General features: G+C 42.6%; 1 protein-coding gene across 3 annotated transcripts in view; it reads right to left on the bottom strand.

The window, feature by feature from the left end:
- Positions 1 to 4,801: 4,801 nt before the first annotated feature.
- syt12 (synaptotagmin XII) overlaps positions 4,802 to 18,230 on the bottom strand; it is a 36,823-nt gene continuing 23,394 nt past the window's right edge. For all 3 annotated transcript variants that reach the window (XM_054743107.2, XM_070544137.1, XM_054743108.2), the window contains exons 5-8: positions 16,248 to 16,463; positions 15,979 to 16,099; positions 13,320 to 13,453; positions 4,802 to 8,025 (exon numbers count right to left, since the gene is read on the bottom strand). In XM_054743107.2, coding sequence (XP_054599082.1) covers positions 7,852 to 8,025; positions 13,320 to 13,453; positions 15,979 to 16,099; positions 16,248 to 16,463 — 645 coding nt within the window. In that variant the 3' untranslated portion in view covers positions 4,802 to 7,851. The remainder of the gene's footprint in view (positions 8,026 to 13,319; positions 13,454 to 15,978; positions 16,100 to 16,247; positions 16,464 to 18,230) is intronic.

The following is an 18,230-nucleotide window of genomic DNA, read 5'->3' as shown; positions in this document are numbered from 1 at the left end:
GTGGCTGAACAGCTTCTGGGCTTCTCTGGTGTGGATCCCAGTGAGGTTTGGAAGACTGCTTGTTCACAGGGAATGGGTGGTCCTGGCATTGGGGGTAGTTGGGGTGCAGTTTTGGTGGTGGATGGCGGTGGTGCGCTTGACAAGGATGGGAGTATGGTGGAGGACAGCCCTTGATGGTGACTTCTAGAGTCCTGCAATGGAATGCCAGGAGTTTGGTAGCCAATGATCAGGAGTTGAAGAGGATGATTGAGGGTCATGTTGCTGTGGGGTGTGGTTTGCAGGATGTCGGGTGCGCAGGTGTGGCACAGGATACTTGTGCTTTTTGATGGAGGCCGGTTGGCGTCGGATGATAGGGCGAAGGCAAATCTGTTGGCAGCTCAGTTTCAGAGGGTTCATAGCTCGGCGAACATCTCGGCCGAGGACGGTGCTTACCGGAAGAGGGTGGTGTTGGGTCTGGGTCTGGGTCAGCTGACAGAGGTTGGGGAGGGATCTGGTGTCCTGAACCTTCATTTCTCTATGGTAGAGCTTAAAAGAGCCATTCAACTCAACTCTCAACTCAACTTTATTTGTGAATCGTGCCTTACAGGCAAAAAGATGTCACCAAGGTGCTACACTGATCAAGTAAAAAACATAAAACATTAAGTCCAGAAAATAAAAACATTGTTTCACAAGATACAGATAAAAATACAGTGAGTGCACAAATCGCTATAAGTAAAACAATAAAAACTAGTTAGAAAGGTTAAAAGACAGATCATAAAAACTAGGTTTTTAGCCTTGCATTAAAAACCGCAGCAGAGGTGGAGGCCCTTATGCTGAGAGGAAGCTCGTTCCAAAGCTTAGGACCTGCCACAGCAAAGGCCATATCACCACGTGTCTTTAGGCGCTTTCTTGGGACCGAGAGGAGCATGAGATTCTCCGAGCGGAGTGACCGTGCAGGGGTGCACGGTTGAAGCAGTGGCACCAAGTAAGGAGGGGCCAAACCTTTTAACGTTTTAAAAGCCAATAAGAGTATTTTAAAACGAATCCTTACATCAATGGGCAGCCAATGAAGCACAGCCAGCACAGGAGTAATGTGGTCATACTTGTGCCTGCCCTCTAAAAATCTGGCAGCAACATTCTGCACCATTTGCAACCTGGCTATTGAGCCCTTGCTCACACCGAATAAAACAGAGTTGCGGTAGTCCAATCGCACCGTAATAAAAGCATGGACTACCGTCTCAAGATCATGACTTGACAAAAATGGTTTGATCTTTGCCAACTGATGAAGGTGGAAAAAGGAGGTGGAGATCACTCCATTGATGTGGGTATCAAAACTAAGGTCGCTATCCAGTTTAACACCAAGATTAGTCACCGATGTAGTCAGCTGGCCATTAAATGACCCACAGTCAGTTAGGGAAGAGTCACAATGAATGCTTGGAGCAAACAATATAGCCTCTGTTTTGTGATCATTTTGGCTCAGAAAATTTTCACTCATCCAGGTCTTGATCTCCCTCAAACAGTAAGTAAGAGTAGAAATAGAGAGACCACATGACGTGTTCAGAGGCAGGTACAGCTGACAATCGTCAGCATATAGGTGGAATTGAACCCCAAGCTGACGACAGACGTCACCTAAGGGCAGAATGTAAACAGAAAACAACAGAGGTCCCAATATCGAGCCCTGTGGTACCCCCAGGTTAGATCAGAGTACTCTGAGGAGTAACTTCCCATCCTTACACACATTTTTCTGTTTGTCAGGTATGATCTAAACCATTCCAGGGCTAACCCTGAAATCCCGACATAATGATGTAGAAGGTGAAGCAGCACTTCATGATCTATCGTGTCAAAGGCAGCCGTGAGGTCCAGCAGAAGTAACAACACAGAATCACCGCTATCAGTAGGTAGATAAATGTTATTGAGCACTCTAACCAGTGCAGTCTCCGTGCTGTGTAGAGCTCTGAAGCCAGACTGTAAAGTCTCAAAAATGGCATTCTCATCCATAAAAATCAAGAGCTGGTGGTAAACACATTTCTCTAGTACCTCACTTAGGAATGGAAGTTTTGAAATCGGCCTGTAGTTTGCAGCCAGCGAACCATTCAGTCCAGGCTTTTTGGGCAAAGGTTGAATAACCGCCTTTTTGAAATCGTCAGGGACTATACCAGAACTGAGACTCATGTTAATTATGTGCAATATTAAAGGGGCGACTACTGGAAAGTCTTCTTTAAAGAGGCGCGTTGGCATCACTTCATCCGGCGAGCCTCTCGGCTTAGCCTTCCCAGCGATCTTGATCAAATCATCTAGACTAATTTGTTGAAATGCTACCAAACCTCTGATGGCAGTAACAGAACTGTCACGATCTGCTCCTACCTCCCTCTGACTCCTGCCCCTGATTAGTGTTTATTGGTGTCACCTGCCCCTTGTTAACCTGCCCATGTGTTCCTGATTGTTTCCCTGTGTATATATACCTCCGTCTTGTTTGTGTCAGTGTCGGATCATTGTTTGTTTGTTGTGTTGTGACTTGTTTCCTGCCGTATCCTGTCATTAAATCCATTTTTATTTTGATCCGTGCCTGCATTCCTGCCTCCTGGTCAGCTCCACCACACATGGTCCGCCGCCACCGACACCACATCATGACAAGAACGGCCACATACCGGTGCCCTAGACATGGTGGCCCGGAGTGCAGCAACTTTCCCAATAAAAAAGTTGTAGTGTCACGAAGGTCCTCCAATTTGTGACAAAGGTCACATTTTCCCAGCTGGGTCAGCTGGGTCGACTGTAACTTTGCCCCACAGATTAAACAAGCGAGGAGCCATTATGTCTGCTGAAATCATCTTTTTCTGCTGCTGTTCCGTCCCAGATTGAAGGACACGTCAAGATCACAATAATAATGTTAATAATAATTTTAATTAAAGCTGCAAGCAGCGTCGTTCGGCCCTCGCAGTGAAGCTGCTCGCCCTCCGTCCGCACCCCCTCTGCTCCATCCCCGACGCTCTCCAAACCCAGCTCCGCGCCGCTCCTTCCTGGCCGGCAGCCGGGGGCATGTCTGGCAGAACAGAAACGTCAACCACCCCGACACCAGAAACCGTGAACGGCCTCCTCGTCCACACCTCACCCTGACTCAGCATCCCCTCTGAGCCCAGCATTACACGTATCACCACTAGGAGATACTCTATCTTTACCACACTGGTGATGTGATGTTCAGTCTCGGGCAAATCGGAGGCTGTTTGTGGAAGTTACAGTCAAACGTAAGGTCACAGAGTCACGCCAGAATTATTTCATTTTCTATTCCTCACTTCTGATTACCTTCAATGGTCTGTTGGTTGCAACCAGGTACAAAAACTAACTTTTTTTTATTTGACTATTTTTCTGTCCTGTATCTGTTTATTATCTTCCTGCATCTCCTCTCAATCCTAAAGAGAAACTGCTACCTGGGTTCATATATATTCACCTTATGAGTTACCTTTGAACTGCAGTTCTAAAAGATCTACCGACCGCTAAAACAGCGGAGTGCTCCCTGCTTGGTGGCCGCATCAGTGATCGGTGCGTCACCGGATGACAAGGTGATGCGCCCCGCTCCACAGTGAAACGCATCAGGCGCAAATAAAAGACAGAAAACATTAAAGGAAATGAACCGAGATGAACGATCGCCTGTTAAATTAGTTTTTGAGGTGGCGACACCTGATTTGATAATGTTACTGTGGCCGTGCTCAGGACGCAGATCTACCGACCGCAAAAACAGCGGAGGGCTCGCTGCTTGCCGGCCGCATCAGTGATCGGTGCGTCACCGGATGACAAGGTGATGCGCCCCGCTCCACAGCAGCGAAACACATCAGGCGCAAATAAAAGACAGAAAACATTAAAGGAAATGAACCGACATAAACGATCGCGTGTCAGTGCCGACGCTCTGGCACAGCGCGTTGCCCCCCCGAGCGCAAGAGCTTGTCACCTGCTGACAGCAGGCTGCTGTCTTTTCCGAGGGCTGCATCTTGCCGGTCATTATCACGTGACAGCGACTAGTCGATGACAGGCATAAAAAGTCACTATAGTGAAGTCGACTAGTTCATACAACCCCTACTGCTCCCCAGTGTTCTGCAGCATAATCAGCACGTTCTCTTTGAACTTGATATCAAATTTTCGCCTCCTCTTCGTCTCCGCACAGTTAAAGTTACCCTCGCTGTCTACCACGGGCAAATCAAAAGTGAGATGATGACACAACCCCCCCCCCCCCCCCCCCCGTACTTGCTTGTTACCACCTTCCACCCGGCCACAATAAGAGACCGGCCATTATTCACCTCCGCCGACTCCGACCAAAATATGAGACCCAGCCATTAATTGAATACAGGCCTGTATTAGAGGATTTACGGTACTTATTATATTCTATAGGATTATAATAAAGTAATTAATATTTTCATTTCACAGATTGGTCACATCTTATTATTGACTAACACTTTGTTTGATTAGCTTTATTAAAATAGAGTTCTTTGATTTAATAAAAAGAAAGAGTGTCCTTTGTCTTCATTCTTGTCTTGAGCTGGAAAGGAAGCAGTTTAGAGCAAATGCATGAGACCTTGAACAATATCTCATGCAGACTAGTTCTGTGTCGGGGGCATGACTTTAGGTGGAAAACAGTCATTTCATTCCGTTACATTTTATATTTACCTCTTTTATTCTAAATGTTTGTGCTTTGTTTTCATTTCTTTGTTTTACTTATTTATGCAGCCTGTTGGCCAGGTCATGTTTGTAAATGAGACGTGGTTCTCAAACATTTTACCTGGAAAAATAAACTTTAAATTAATCAATAAAGCATCCACTCAACCAAAGAATGCTCAGTCTTCAACTGGTTTTTATTTGAAACAGCATTCACACAATACATCGTGTTCTCGAATCACATTCACATAAAGTGCCAAATAACTTCGTGCATGATCGAATGGAGGCTACAGCTTTGTTGAATGCAAATGATGAATGTAAATGAAGATATTGCTTCATCATTTGGCACAATAGGAAACATTTTATATCAAATCACCCCAAGCGTGTTATTTTTTTAGATAGATTTTCAAAGTGAGGTGAGAAAGGCAGTCCATAGTTGAGCAACCTGAAAACCAAAAAGGATCCATGAAGCTGGTTGTGTGTTGGTTCAGTTTCCACACGAGTCACGTTCAGGTTACAACAAAACACGTTTGCATGAGTGTGTATGTCGTAGAGAAAGAAAAAGCCCCCTAGAGCTTTGCATGCTTCTGCTGTCGTCGACTCACGTGTTCTGCCTTCAAGCTGCAATGCATCACCAGTCAGATTTTACAACAAGAGCTAAATTAGTGACTGATGGGAAAACCTCCGCTGACTCAGAACCTCTAGTTTAAAACAAACATATATACAAAGGAGTTAGTAGACTTTACATCATGAATGAAACTCCCAGAGGTCTTTATTTATAGCAGTGACAGACACACTTTATATATAAGTTTTCTGAAAGGACTTGGATGTTAGTTATGAGATAAATTCTGAAAAATGTGATTCGAACAAATCATTTTGCAGGAAAATGAAATGAGGATAGTGTTTAGGTGGGCTATGTACAACCTTAAATACACGTTTGCAACAAGTATTGCATTAAAAATAGAACAACATTGCCTTTATTATAATGATTGCAACAAATTTGGCCACCCTGCAGCAGCTGCTACAAATGACATGTTTTCACCTGGATAGGATCACCTGCATATTTAGAAAAGCACAATCAATACTGAATATGAAAACTCTACGACCCGTCTGTCACTAGTAGCACATGACACAAGCTAACAGGACTCATCTCTAAATCTACAACCAATTTCATCAAGTAGGAATTATCTGGTTTCAAACATCATAAACACATCCTAGGGGGCTCAAGCAAGAACAACCAGACATTTTCTAGATAAGTGAAAAGGTTTTCCTTCTTTCTTTAAACGATTTCTCAAATGAAACAGAAAGGTTCAGAGTCCTGACCTTCGGCTCTGTACTCTAAATACTTGTGAACGAAAGTCATCAGACAGGGCATGGCGGTGTTAAATAGACGTATGTACAGGCTTTACCTCACACATCATCATGATGGGCCCAAGGTTCTTGGCCTGGTTTACATGTGAGTTGGTCTATCATCACAAAAGTGTTCAGGAATTAGACTCAAAGCTGCAGTAGAATGACTGGAAAGTTGTTCTTACTTTTGAAAAAGATGACCTGTTTTCCTCCCATCAAGAGAGAGAAAAGCCACCATTAGACAGAGGAGGAAGTTTCAGCTTTTAAGCAGCTTTGAGTTTCAGAAAGTTTCACAGCAAGTTTTAGTCATGTGATCAGAAAGTCTCACCAGCAGCCAAGAAAGCCTTCAAAAGGCAGGTGTGTGTGTGTGTGTTTCTGTGTGCATGATTGCATGTGTGTGTGTGTGCATGCATGTGTGTGTGCATGCATGTGTATGCATGATTGCATGTGTGTGTGTGTGTGTGTGTGTGTGTGTGTGTGCGTGATTGCATTTGTGTGTGTGTGCGTGAATGCATGTGTGTATTTGCACGTGTGTGCATGCATGTGTGTGCATGATTGCATGTGTGTCTGTGTGTGTGTGTGTGTGTGTGTGTGTGTGTGTGTGCATGATTGCATGTGCGTGTGTTCTTGATTGCATGTGTGTGTGTCTGTGTGCATGATTACGTGTGTGTGTACATGATGGCACGTGTGTGCGTGCATGTGTGCGCATGATTGCATGTGCGTGTGTGTGTGTGTGTGTCTGTTCGTGATTGCATGTGTGTATTTGTGTGCGTGAGTGCATGTGTGTGTGTGAATGTGTGATTGCATGTGTTTGTGTGTGTGTGCATGGTTACGTGTGTGTGATTGCATGTGTGTATAATTATGTGTGGTGTGTGTGCGTGTGTGTTTGTGTGTGTGCGTGATTGCATGTGTGTATTTGTATGCGTGAGTGCATGTGTGTGTGAATGTGTGTGATTGCTTGTGTTTGTGTGTGTGTGCATGGTTACGTGTGTGTGTGTGTGTGATTGCATGTGTGTGTGATTACGTGTGGTGTGTGTGTGTGTGTGTGATTGCATGTATGTATTTTTGTGTGCCTGATGGCACGTGCGTGTGTGTGTGTGTGACTGCATGTTTGTGTGTGCGTGTGTGTGTATGTATTTTTGTGTGCCTGATGGCATGTGCGTGTGACTGCATGTTTGTGTGTGCGTGTGTGCGACTGCATGCGTGTGTGTGTGTGTGTGTGTGTGTGTGTGTGTCTGTGCGCATGATTGCATGTGTGTATGTGTGTGGTGGCGGGGTGACTTGTGAGCTCTCTCACATTAAAGGAGCCCTCATCACAGTTAAAAACTTGGATTTTAACTGTTTCCCTCCTTTTTTCCTGCTGCCAAATGTCCTATGATGAGGAGCAATCATCTTCAACAATCAAGAACATGTCCGGTTGCTGTCTGAACCTGCTAACATCTGCATGCCCGGGAGGGCACAAACCATAACCAGCTCACATCTTCTCTGTCCTGATGCTTTTCCACACCGATGCTAAACCACCGCAGACACCATGTTGACACAGAGGCTGCAGAATCTGCTGAGGCTGAGCTGCTTTTCAGAACTCACCCAAAGTCAAAAGTCTGATTCACACGCTCATGTTGTAGAGGAAAGAACTAAGTTTTCAACCTGTTCACGTATAAAATACCTGACCCAGGATGATGATGATGAGTAATTAAGTCAGTAAAAGGGGATCATTAAACTCTGGTTTTACAGAATTCTCCCTCATACATATGAAGATAAACTGTTAAACACCAGTCACACATTTGGTCATGATGTGAACTCTAATTCTAACACTCTCAGATGTTGGCATGACACAAAATGAGTGTTAAACTGAAACATGGAGCAGACTTTGCCCTACTAGATCCTGCGTAGCGGGTGCCACATGGACACGGGCTTCCTCAGAGTGGCTAACATCTGATTCCAATGGGTGATCCCCATCCCACTGGCCTCAGGGCCGATGATCACATGACCAAGGTTTTCACCTCGCCCATCGTCAGTGGCTTCTGCTACCGTCACCCTCAGGGAGAGCTCCTGCAAAGAGCAAAACACTCTTTATACACCTTGCTAACAATTTATCCAAAGCAGTGCAGAACCAACAACGGTGGAAGACAACGGTCACTCATTTTGTCAATACATTTGCAGTGGACTCTAGTATAAGTATAATATAGTATTTACTCTGGTACAAGTATAGTATAGTATTTACTCTAGTATAAGTACAGTATAGTATTTACTCTAGTATAAGTATAGTATAGTATTTACTCTGGTATTAGTATAGTATTTACTCTAGTGTAATTATAGTATAGTCTAGTGTAAGTATATTTTAGTATTTACTCTAGTGTAAGTATATTGTAGTATTTACTCTAGTGTAAGTATAATATGGTATTTACTCTAGTCTAAGTATAGTATAGTATTTACTCTAGTGTAAGTATCATATAGTATTTACTCTAGTGTAAGTATAGTATAGTATTTACTCTGGTATAAATATAGTATAGTATTTACTCTAGAGAAATTATAGTATAGTCTAGTGTAAGTATATTATAGTATTTACTCTAGTGTAATTATAGTATAGTCTAGTGTAAGTATATTATAGTATTTACTCTAGTGTAAGTATATTATAGTATTTACTCTAGTGTAAGTATATTGTAGTATTTACTCTAGTGTAAGTATAGTATTTACTCTAGTGTAAGTATTGTATAGTATTTACTCTAGTATAAGTATATTATAGTATTTACTCTAGTGTAAGTATATTATAGTATTTACTCTAGTGTAATTATAGTATAGTCTAGTGTAAGTATATTATAGTATTTACTCTAGTGTAAGTATATTATAGTATTTACTCTAGTGTAAGTATATTATAGTATTTACTCTAGTGTAAGTATAGTATTTACTCTAGTGTAATTATTGTATAGTATTTACTCTAGTGTAAGTATATTATAGTATTTACTCTTGTGTAAGTATAGTATAGTATTTACTCTAGTGTAAGTATAGTATAGTATTTACTCTAGTATAAGTATAGTATAGTATTTACTCTAGTGTAATTATAGTATAGTCTAGTGTAAGTATATTATAGTATTTACTCTAGTGTAAGTATATTATAGTATTTACTCTAGTGTAAGTATATTGTAGTATTTACTCTAGTCTAAGTACAGTATAGTATTTACTCTAGTGTAAGTATTGTATAGTATTTACTCTAGTGTAAGTATAGTATAGTATTTTCTCTAGTGTAAGTATAGTATTTACTCTAGTGTAATTATAGTATAGTCTAGTGTAAGTATATTATAGTATTTACTCTAGTGTAAGTATATTATAGTATTTACTCTAGTGTAAGTATATTGTAGTATTTACTCTAGTCTAAGTACAGTACAGTATTTACTCTAGTGTAAGTATAGTATAGTATTTTCTCTAGTGTAAGTATAGTATTTAATCTAGTGTAAGTATAGTATAGTATTTTCTCTAATGTAAGTATAGTATTTACTCCAGTGTAATTATAGTATAGTCTAGTGTAAGTATATTATAGTATTTATTCTAGTGTAAGTACAGTATAGTATTTACTCTAGTGTAAGTATATTATAGTATTTACTCTTGTGTAAGTATAGTATAGTATTTACTGTAGTGTAAGTATAGTATAGTATTTACTCTAGTATAAGTATAGTATAGTATTTACTCTAGCGTAATTATAGTATAGTCTAGTGTAGGTATATTATAGTTTTTACTCTAGTGTAAGTATAATGTAGTATTTACTCTAGTGTAAGTATATTGTAGTATTTACTCTAGTGTAAGTATATCATAGTATTTAATCTAGTCTAAGTATAGTATAGTATTTACTCTAGTGTAAGTATAGTATAGTATTTACTCTAGTGTAAGCATAGTATTTACTCTAGTGTAATTATAGTATAGTCTAGTGTAAGTATATTGTAGTATTTACTCTAGTCTAAGTACAGTATAGTATTTACTCTAGTGTAAGTATCGTATAGTATTTACTCTAGTGTAAGTATAGTATAGTATTTTCTCTAGTGTAAGTATAGTATTTACTCTAGTGTAATTATAGTATAGTCTAGTGTAAGTATATTATAGTATTTATTCTAGTGTAAGTACAGTATAATATTTACTCTAGAGTAAGTATATTATAGTATTTACTCTTGTGTAAGTATAGTATAGTATTTACTCTAATGTAAGTATAGTATAGTATTTACTCTAGTCTAAGTATAGCATAGTATTTACTCTAGTGTAAGTATAGTATAGTATCTATCTACTCTAGTGTAATTATAGTATAGTCTAGTGTAAGTATATTATAGTATTTGCTCTAGTTTAAGTATATTATAGTATTTACTCTAGTGTAAGTATAGTATAGTATTTACTCTAGCGTAAGTATATTATAGTATTTACTCTAGTGTAAGTAAAGTATAGTATTTACTCTAGTGTAAGCATAGTATAGTATTCACTCTAGTGTAAGTATATTATAGTATTTACTCTAGTGTAAGCATAGTATAAAACTGTGGGAAAAAGGTTCTGGCGCTCCTGTTTCAGGAACTCGAAATGAGCCAGAGAAGAGTTGAGCTTCATACGACAGGATCTGGAGTCTTATTTCCTGATATTTGGACACCTCACCTCTGATTGGCTAACAGCAGCACGACTCTACCAATGACTCTGCTCTGCAACGTTGATGTTTTATCTCCACACATAACAAAAGCCTGGAGGAGTTGTGCTGTGTGGTGGAGTTCCTAATGCTAAGGGCTAGCATCTGCTAGTTGAGTTCCTTGGTGATGATAAATGGCCTGTATTTAATTTAGCGCCTTCTAGAGGCCTGGAAACCCCCAAGGCGCTTTACAACACAATCAGTCATTCACCCATTCACACACACCTTCACACCCTGGTGGTGATGAGCTACATTGTCGCCTCAGCTGAGGCACACTGACCTGGGGTACACGGACAGGGGCAGGTCTGCCCTACACAGGCACCACCTACTGATCACCACCAGCAAGCAAGAGGGGTTAAGTGTCTTACCCAAGGACACAAGAGCAGCAACAGGCTGAGTGAGAATCGAACCTGCAACCTTTTGATTACTGGGCGAGAACTTAACTCCTGTGCCACCGTCGCACCAACAACTCTCACTCACTCACTCACTCACTCACTCACTCACTCACTCACTCACTCACTCACTCACTCACTCACTCACAATCCTGACGCCAGCCAGAAAGTGCAAAAGGCTGCAGTTCCACCCTCCTCCACTAGGGGCCGGCAGCAGAAGTGTGCAGATCCTCACTCCCATGCCAAAAATGCCAACTTCACAGCAGAAACAAACATGTTTACATCCATCCATGTCAACTGTTAGGGGGTTAATTTTTTTTTGTAACTCTTTCGTTTAGGTTTAACACGGAGTCTAAGTCTTCTCCCTCTCCGGTTGGCCCGGAACAACAACAACAACAAAGAAAATGAATGCAAGTCAACGGGGCTAAAAGAGCTATTTTCTAATGCGCTTTGCTTTAGACTGCTGTAGTCATCATGACTGCCGGTTGAGCTTTCTAAAGCCTAATTTATACTTCTCCGTCAGCTCCACCAGAGAGAGACATGCACAGACGGAGACATTTTGTCCTCATGCTTCTACGTCTCCTGAGAAATGTGCAAAGCAGTTCCCCGCCAGGACAGCAGAGGGCGTAGCGCTGTTCTGGGTTATCCTGTCATGTAACCAGTCCAAGATGGTGTGTTTATAGTGTGTTTTTTGTATTTGAGACTGTTTAACATGCACATATTTGTCCTCCTCCACCCCTTCATGCCCCCACCACCTCTAAACCCACGTTTCCCGTCATTTCCGTCCATGAATAAAACACTTGCTGTGTATCTTGTCACTCTTCCAGTCACGGGGGAATAAAACGTTCATATTTAAGAGTTTTCCCACGAGGCATTCTTCAAGCTGCTCCGTGTCTGCCGCTAGATATCCTCGGCTCTCTTTATGATTTTGAGAGCGCAATGGCGGCGCTGTAGATGACAGTGGCGTCCTGACCAATCGCAAGCTTGCATTCTCCATCTTGACAGACGATGTTTAGAAAAGAGAGCTCGACTCCATTCGTCCTTGCGAGCCTGTCGGAGAGCCCTCAAACGGACGGATAACGGTGCTGCGTGCGTCCGTCCCGATGCAGACAGAGAAGTATAAGTTAGGCTTTAGGGAGACCACAGAAACACTGCAGCTCTTCGAGTTTCCCTGTTGAGTCGCTCAACTGCACTTTTGTGGCTAAAAGTGCCCGAAAACATCAGTTAGCTTCGAGTTAGCTCCGGGTTAGCTAAGGTAGCTCCCCCTGTTGGCACTTAGGTCTGTGTAGCTTCGGGAAGCCTTGTAGCTATACTGGTCCAGAGTTTATGGGTGTCAATCATGTGCTCCTACCCTTACAGCTCCACCCTCAGCTCCACCTCTTTTCTCATTTTAGGATTTTCTGAACGTGATGTGACGTGTGACACGACCAAGATGGCGGCAATTGGAACCACAGAAAGCTATGGGTGGGGTGTCACGGCCCTCGGGGTAGTGCCATGGTTTCTCCAGGAGATGGTGCTATTCAAGACCTTGGCTTGACCACAGCTGATCCCCATCATGTCTGGTGACTCAAGAGAGACAGAGATCAGTGGTTGGGAGGTGTTGCTCGTCTCTGCTACTCTCCCTTTGAGCTCGTCCTCAGATTCATTCATAGACCGTGTAAATATTATTCCATATTGTGTGATTGTTTGATTGTAGATTAGGATAGGTCTGTTATAGATCTTGTTAAGCCGTTTGGTACGTTTGCTATAAATCTTGTAATCAGTTTATGGTAACTTTAGCTTTCTACAGTAGTTCACCTCCGTAACATTCCTACTCCTGTCTTAAATCTGGCTCCTTTGGTTTATTCCGGAGTAACCCAGTTCCCCCTCTTTTTGTGTGTGTATTTTATTTTCTAACCCTTAACCCTTGTGTAATAAAGCCTTTTTGACTCTTTTACGACAAGTGCAAGGGTCGAGTTCTTTAAACACAAGGGGTGTTACGTCCCAACTGCACAGATTCCTCTACCGGGACGCAACAAGGGGTTTGTCCAGCATTTCTAGTCATTGGGTAGAAGCTGATAAAAATACCAACGAATGTTTTCAGAAACACTCACAGGTATCTAAAGGTTTTTCACACACTGGAGGCTCAAATGTGGTAGTCATGTTCAGGAACGAGCTGATCCCAACAGCTTCTTTCTGTTTTTGCCTCTTTCTTTGTGTTTCGTTTCACTTAAACATCATTTCCAAATACACGCTGAACTCTTTGTATCATTATTTTCTGATTTAGAAAACGCCTGGAGAATCATCCTAAAGCTCACCTGTAGGACAACAGATGGGACAGAGAAGATCATGGCTTCATTGAAGATTGGATTCGTGTCGTCTCTTTTTGTGGAAGTCTTCTTCTTGCTGATCTTCTTGCCATCTTGTAGGAGATACACTTTGACAAATGGATCTGGTGATCACACACACACACACACACACACACACACACACACACACACACACACACACACACACACACACACACACACACACACACACACATGTTTTATTAGACAAGTGTGACCTTTTAGTGGTTTATGAGGACACAACAATCCCAAACATCTGTTCAACAGGGGCGGATTTAGGACTGAAGAAGACCCGGGGCTTAACACACGCGCGCGCGCACACACACACACACAAACACACATGTAACACACACTAGTCTTTTCATAAAACATTCGGGGCTTGAGCCCAAGTAGCCGGGCCTAACGCCGCCCCTGCTGTTCAACATAAAAAGTAAGACAAAAGTGAATTTGACCTGTAGACGACAAATCTCACAAATGTACTTTCAGAACTTAGAAAACAGATATGTGACATTTTACAGGTTTATGAGGTCATGGGGGCAAACATGAAGGATCAGAGGTGTCGAACTCAAATTCACTCTGGGTCAACATGAAACAGTTTGTTTTTTAAATGTAGTTCATAGTCAATATTCACTTTGAAGCTGCATAGACTTATTTTAAGACACTTGAATCTCTCGCGGGCCACATTAAATGATGTGGCGGGCCACATCTGGCCCGCAGGCCTTGTGTCTGACTCATGTGGTTTACATGAACAGTTATAGACGTATGCTTAATGGAGACCTGTAAACACACACATTAATATCTCGTAATAAGATTTGCTGTGGTGTTTGTGCAACAGGGCTGAACAGCATGAATGTGAGGGTTGTATGGGACATAAAACAAAGGGGTTAAATATCTCAGGATTGTGTTCATGGGGGAGGGAATGATGATGTGAGAAGTTCAACGGTAGATCTGGGCAGCGTCTGTAGGGCTTCAGACACAAATTCATGAAGCAAAGCTCGTGATTTACTGATTGGTAGATATTCCAACTCCCAAATACGGTCACGAGCTTTTGGCTAAAAGAAAAAGAACAAGAGTTTCCACTGCTGGTTGGTCAGGCTCAGCCTGCAGCTAGGGTGAAAAGCTGTCTGGGAGAGGTCACTGACCCCGTTCCTCCAAGTTGAGAGAAGCAAGCTGGCTTGGTTCTGGCATGAGGTCAAGATTCGTCATGGGGGAGGTGTTTTGAGCATGTCCTGGTTGGAAGTGACCCCAGGCTTGAGCCAGGATCGAAGGGAGAGGCTTGAGAGATGATGTTCTGATAGCCTTGTATTTATTAGCCTGTTCTGTCATTTACTAGACCAACATGTAAGTAGAGGGTGTCTCTTCAAACCCGTCCTAATGTTGACACAGCATACGTCTCAGAGTGGGGGTTAGGGTTAGCACGGGTGTGATCCAGGCTTCCATCACATGATTACTACATCCATGCCAGCTAAAGGGATGGACTGATGATATACCCAGATGAACCCGACCCATTAAAGCTAAAATGGGCAAATCTGTAAAACAAGCTGCATAGTATAGCTATAAATATATTGTGGAGAATTAAAAAAAAACAATTAAGTTGTTCCCCCAACATTTGTCCGCCAATAACACGGCTTGGTCCCAAACCAACTATTCCCAGGGTCCTCCACTCATCCCACAGTCCTGTATTCAGCACCAGAACGCCACTGGTGTGAGAGGTTCTCCGCTCAGTAACATCAGAGAAGGAGAAACAGCCGGCTGCTACCGCCTCAGCTTTGGGACAAACTACCAGAGTCCCAAAATGAAAAAGTCCATTTGACTTCACGGAAAACAAAAGACATCTGGACCTAGAAACACTGGTGTTTAGCGCTTTTTCCTTAATTCCCCTTCCAAGATAATTAATGCTGTTTATGTTTATGTTTATGTATTTAGCAGACGCTTTTGTCCAAAGCGGCATTTTGCCCTTGAGACTAACAACAACAATAACAACAACAATCATTGACATCAGTCATGGAGAGGAGGGAACAAGGAGTGGACAGTAGAGAGGGGGGACGGGTGCAGGCAAGGTGCTAGTTTAGAAGATGCTCTCTGAAGAGCAGGGTCTTCAGGAGTTTCTTGAAAATTGAAAAGGAAACCCCTGTTCTGGTAGTGCTTGGTAGATCATTCCACATTTGTGGAACGATGCATGAGAAGAGTCTGGATTGTCCTGAGCGTGGTGTAGGCACTGCTAGCCGACGATCCTGTGATGACCGGAGCGGCCGGGCCGAGACGTAAGCCTTTGCAAGAGGATTCAGGTAGATGGGAGCCGTACCATCTCACACTTTGTATGCTAGTGTTAGTAATTTGAATTTGATGCGTGCTGCTAGCGGTAGCCAGTGGAGCTCAATGAACAGAGGGGTGACGTGTGCTCTTTTAGGCTGATTGAAGACTAGACGCACCGCTGCGTTCTGGACCATTTGAAGAGGTCTCACAGTACAGCCTGGAAGAGCAGTTAGAAGGGCATTGCAGTAATAGAGGCGGGAGATGACAGTAGATTGCACCAGGAGCTGGGTGCTTGTTTATTTTGTCAGTTGTACTTAGTTTATATACAAATAATGATAAACAGGAAAAAGAAAACACACAAATATCTCCTGACCTGCTGTGTTTTTGTCGTTGGTCCACACCAGATTCTTACACTTGGCCACGACCACAGTGAGGCGCTCTGCTGTTGGTAAATAGCTAAGAGACAACAAGATCTCCCCGACTGCATCCACAGCCTGCAGAGTCAAACCAACAGGGAAAACAGAAATGTGTGTGTTGGACGCAGCAATAACACACAGAATGTGACAGCAGCTGTTGGAAACATCTCCAGCAGCCAATCAGCAACAATGCAGCTGTATTGTAGAACCAGGAACACACTCAAACCTTGTTGACATCTTGGAGGTAGAGCCAGGCATTGAAGGGTCTGATGATCAGATCCAGGTCTGACAGCTTGAGCTCTGCTACCCCTGCACTGATGTTTCTTTCATCAGCATCAATACCAAAAGCAGCAAATCGCAAGCTGTACTCATCCAGAGCTGGCGGGTCCATAGGGACAGAGAATCGCTCATCAAAGATCACGCTGAATGCGTTCGTCTGCACCTGAGAGGGTCGTAAAAGAAGAGAGACCTGGTTCTGATAATGGAGACTGACTGTCAAACATGGTTGCAAATACACAGCAGAGCAGGAGAGGAAGTGAATGAAGCCCCTCCCACACACACACACACACACACACCTGTGTGATCCTGAAAACAACACCAGCACTAATGCCCTGGAGTCACAAACACATGCTGAATGAAGTGTGTTTATCTGCCACAGAAACAGGTAGAGAACAGCCGTTAGGCTGATTTTACTTCCACTAACCAAACGCTGGAAGCCGTGGTCTGAACAAGTGAGCGCGCTTGTGACCAGTCTAGATCCATGTGACGGAATTTGCTGCCACGACTGCAGTCACTATCTTAGTTTGAACCATCTGAAGTTGCCAGGCAACTAGGACACAGCCAAGACGAGCAGTTTTCACACTGGTGTTCAGAGTCAAACCAAAATAATCTGCTGCTCTGGTTTAGGGGCTCAGTCCCTGTGTGAAAATGTACATTAGGATGAATCCTACAACCCAGGCTCCTGCTTTGGGTTATGGTGCACACCCTTTGAGTTTGAGGATGCCACAGCAGTTAGGTTGTCTAGCCTACATGTGGAAACTGTGGGTTCCCAGTCAAGGCTTTTCTGGCTTCAGACTCAGAGCAGGAGGCGTAGCAGATGGAGGAACACAGCCTTGTTCTTCTCTCAGAGCAGTGATTTTACATCAGAATCAAAAATGTTTATGGTAATATTTCAGGTGTGAAAACTAACGTTAGCAGGTACACACACACACGGAATAGAAAACAGACTCAGCGTTAGAGAAGTCAACCACAGAGACAGAACTAGAAATTATATTTATAAAAACAAATGATCAGGTATGTAGATCCTGCCCCAACGAATCACACCGGCAAAGATGGCCGATGGTCTTTAGGAGCACCCCCTACACTCCAAAGGAACTCGGTCTTCTCAGCAGGTAGAGTCTGCTCTGACCCTTTCTGAGAGGAGCATTAGTGTGGTGGCTCCAGTCCAGATTGTTGTTCAGGTGAACACTCGGGTACTTCTGAAGTCCACCATTTCAGTGTCTGTTCCCTGGATGTCCACTGGTGTCACTGTCTTGATGCCGAACCGCAGTGGATCCAATGAAGACCTCACCAGGGGGTGAAGATGATTGAGGACCAACCTCTTGAGGAGCTTTGTCAAATGCATGCTATCAGCCAGTATCCGTTAAAGTCCTTTGGATGTGTGGTCTTCAGCACTGCTACTACATAAGAGGTCTTCTACAGCTTCCTTAGCTTCATGCTCATAAACATGTATCCCATAATAACCCATGGTTGTTGTAATGTTCATAAAGGGTCAATTTTGACCTATATATTGACCACACAGTGACCGGTCACCTACAGACATAAATCCACTTTCTAGGTGGATTTTCTATTCTATCTTCTAACACCCAGAAGATTCTGGAGTGCTTGTTACACAAGATAACAAGACAGTCAACAAACATTCTCTTCCATGGTCTCCAAGCCTTTCCTCTTATCACAACTGCAGGATTCCTCCCTCTGAATAAAAAGTGAACATTTGCAGCTCAAATGTTTAAATAATCATATGGTTGAATGAACCAGATGTTATACGAAATGTTTGAATAATCTGTGCCTAATTCAGTGAAGTTGAAATGAATATTGTCTTACAATGATCCGTTTACATCTTATGATCAGTACTGTTTGATTTAACAAGTTAATCATTATTTACACTCATACACAATGTTCATTAGATGCAAATTCAGGTTAAGGTCAT

The sequence above is a fragment of the Nothobranchius furzeri genome, chromosome 14 (assembly GCF_043380555.1).
Source record: "Nothobranchius furzeri strain GRZ-AD chromosome 14, NfurGRZ-RIMD1, whole genome shotgun sequence".
In the NCBI taxonomy this organism is placed as follows: domain Eukaryota; kingdom Metazoa; phylum Chordata; class Actinopteri; order Cyprinodontiformes; family Nothobranchiidae; genus Nothobranchius; species Nothobranchius furzeri.
This window is presented reverse-complemented; position numbering and strand designations above follow the sequence as displayed.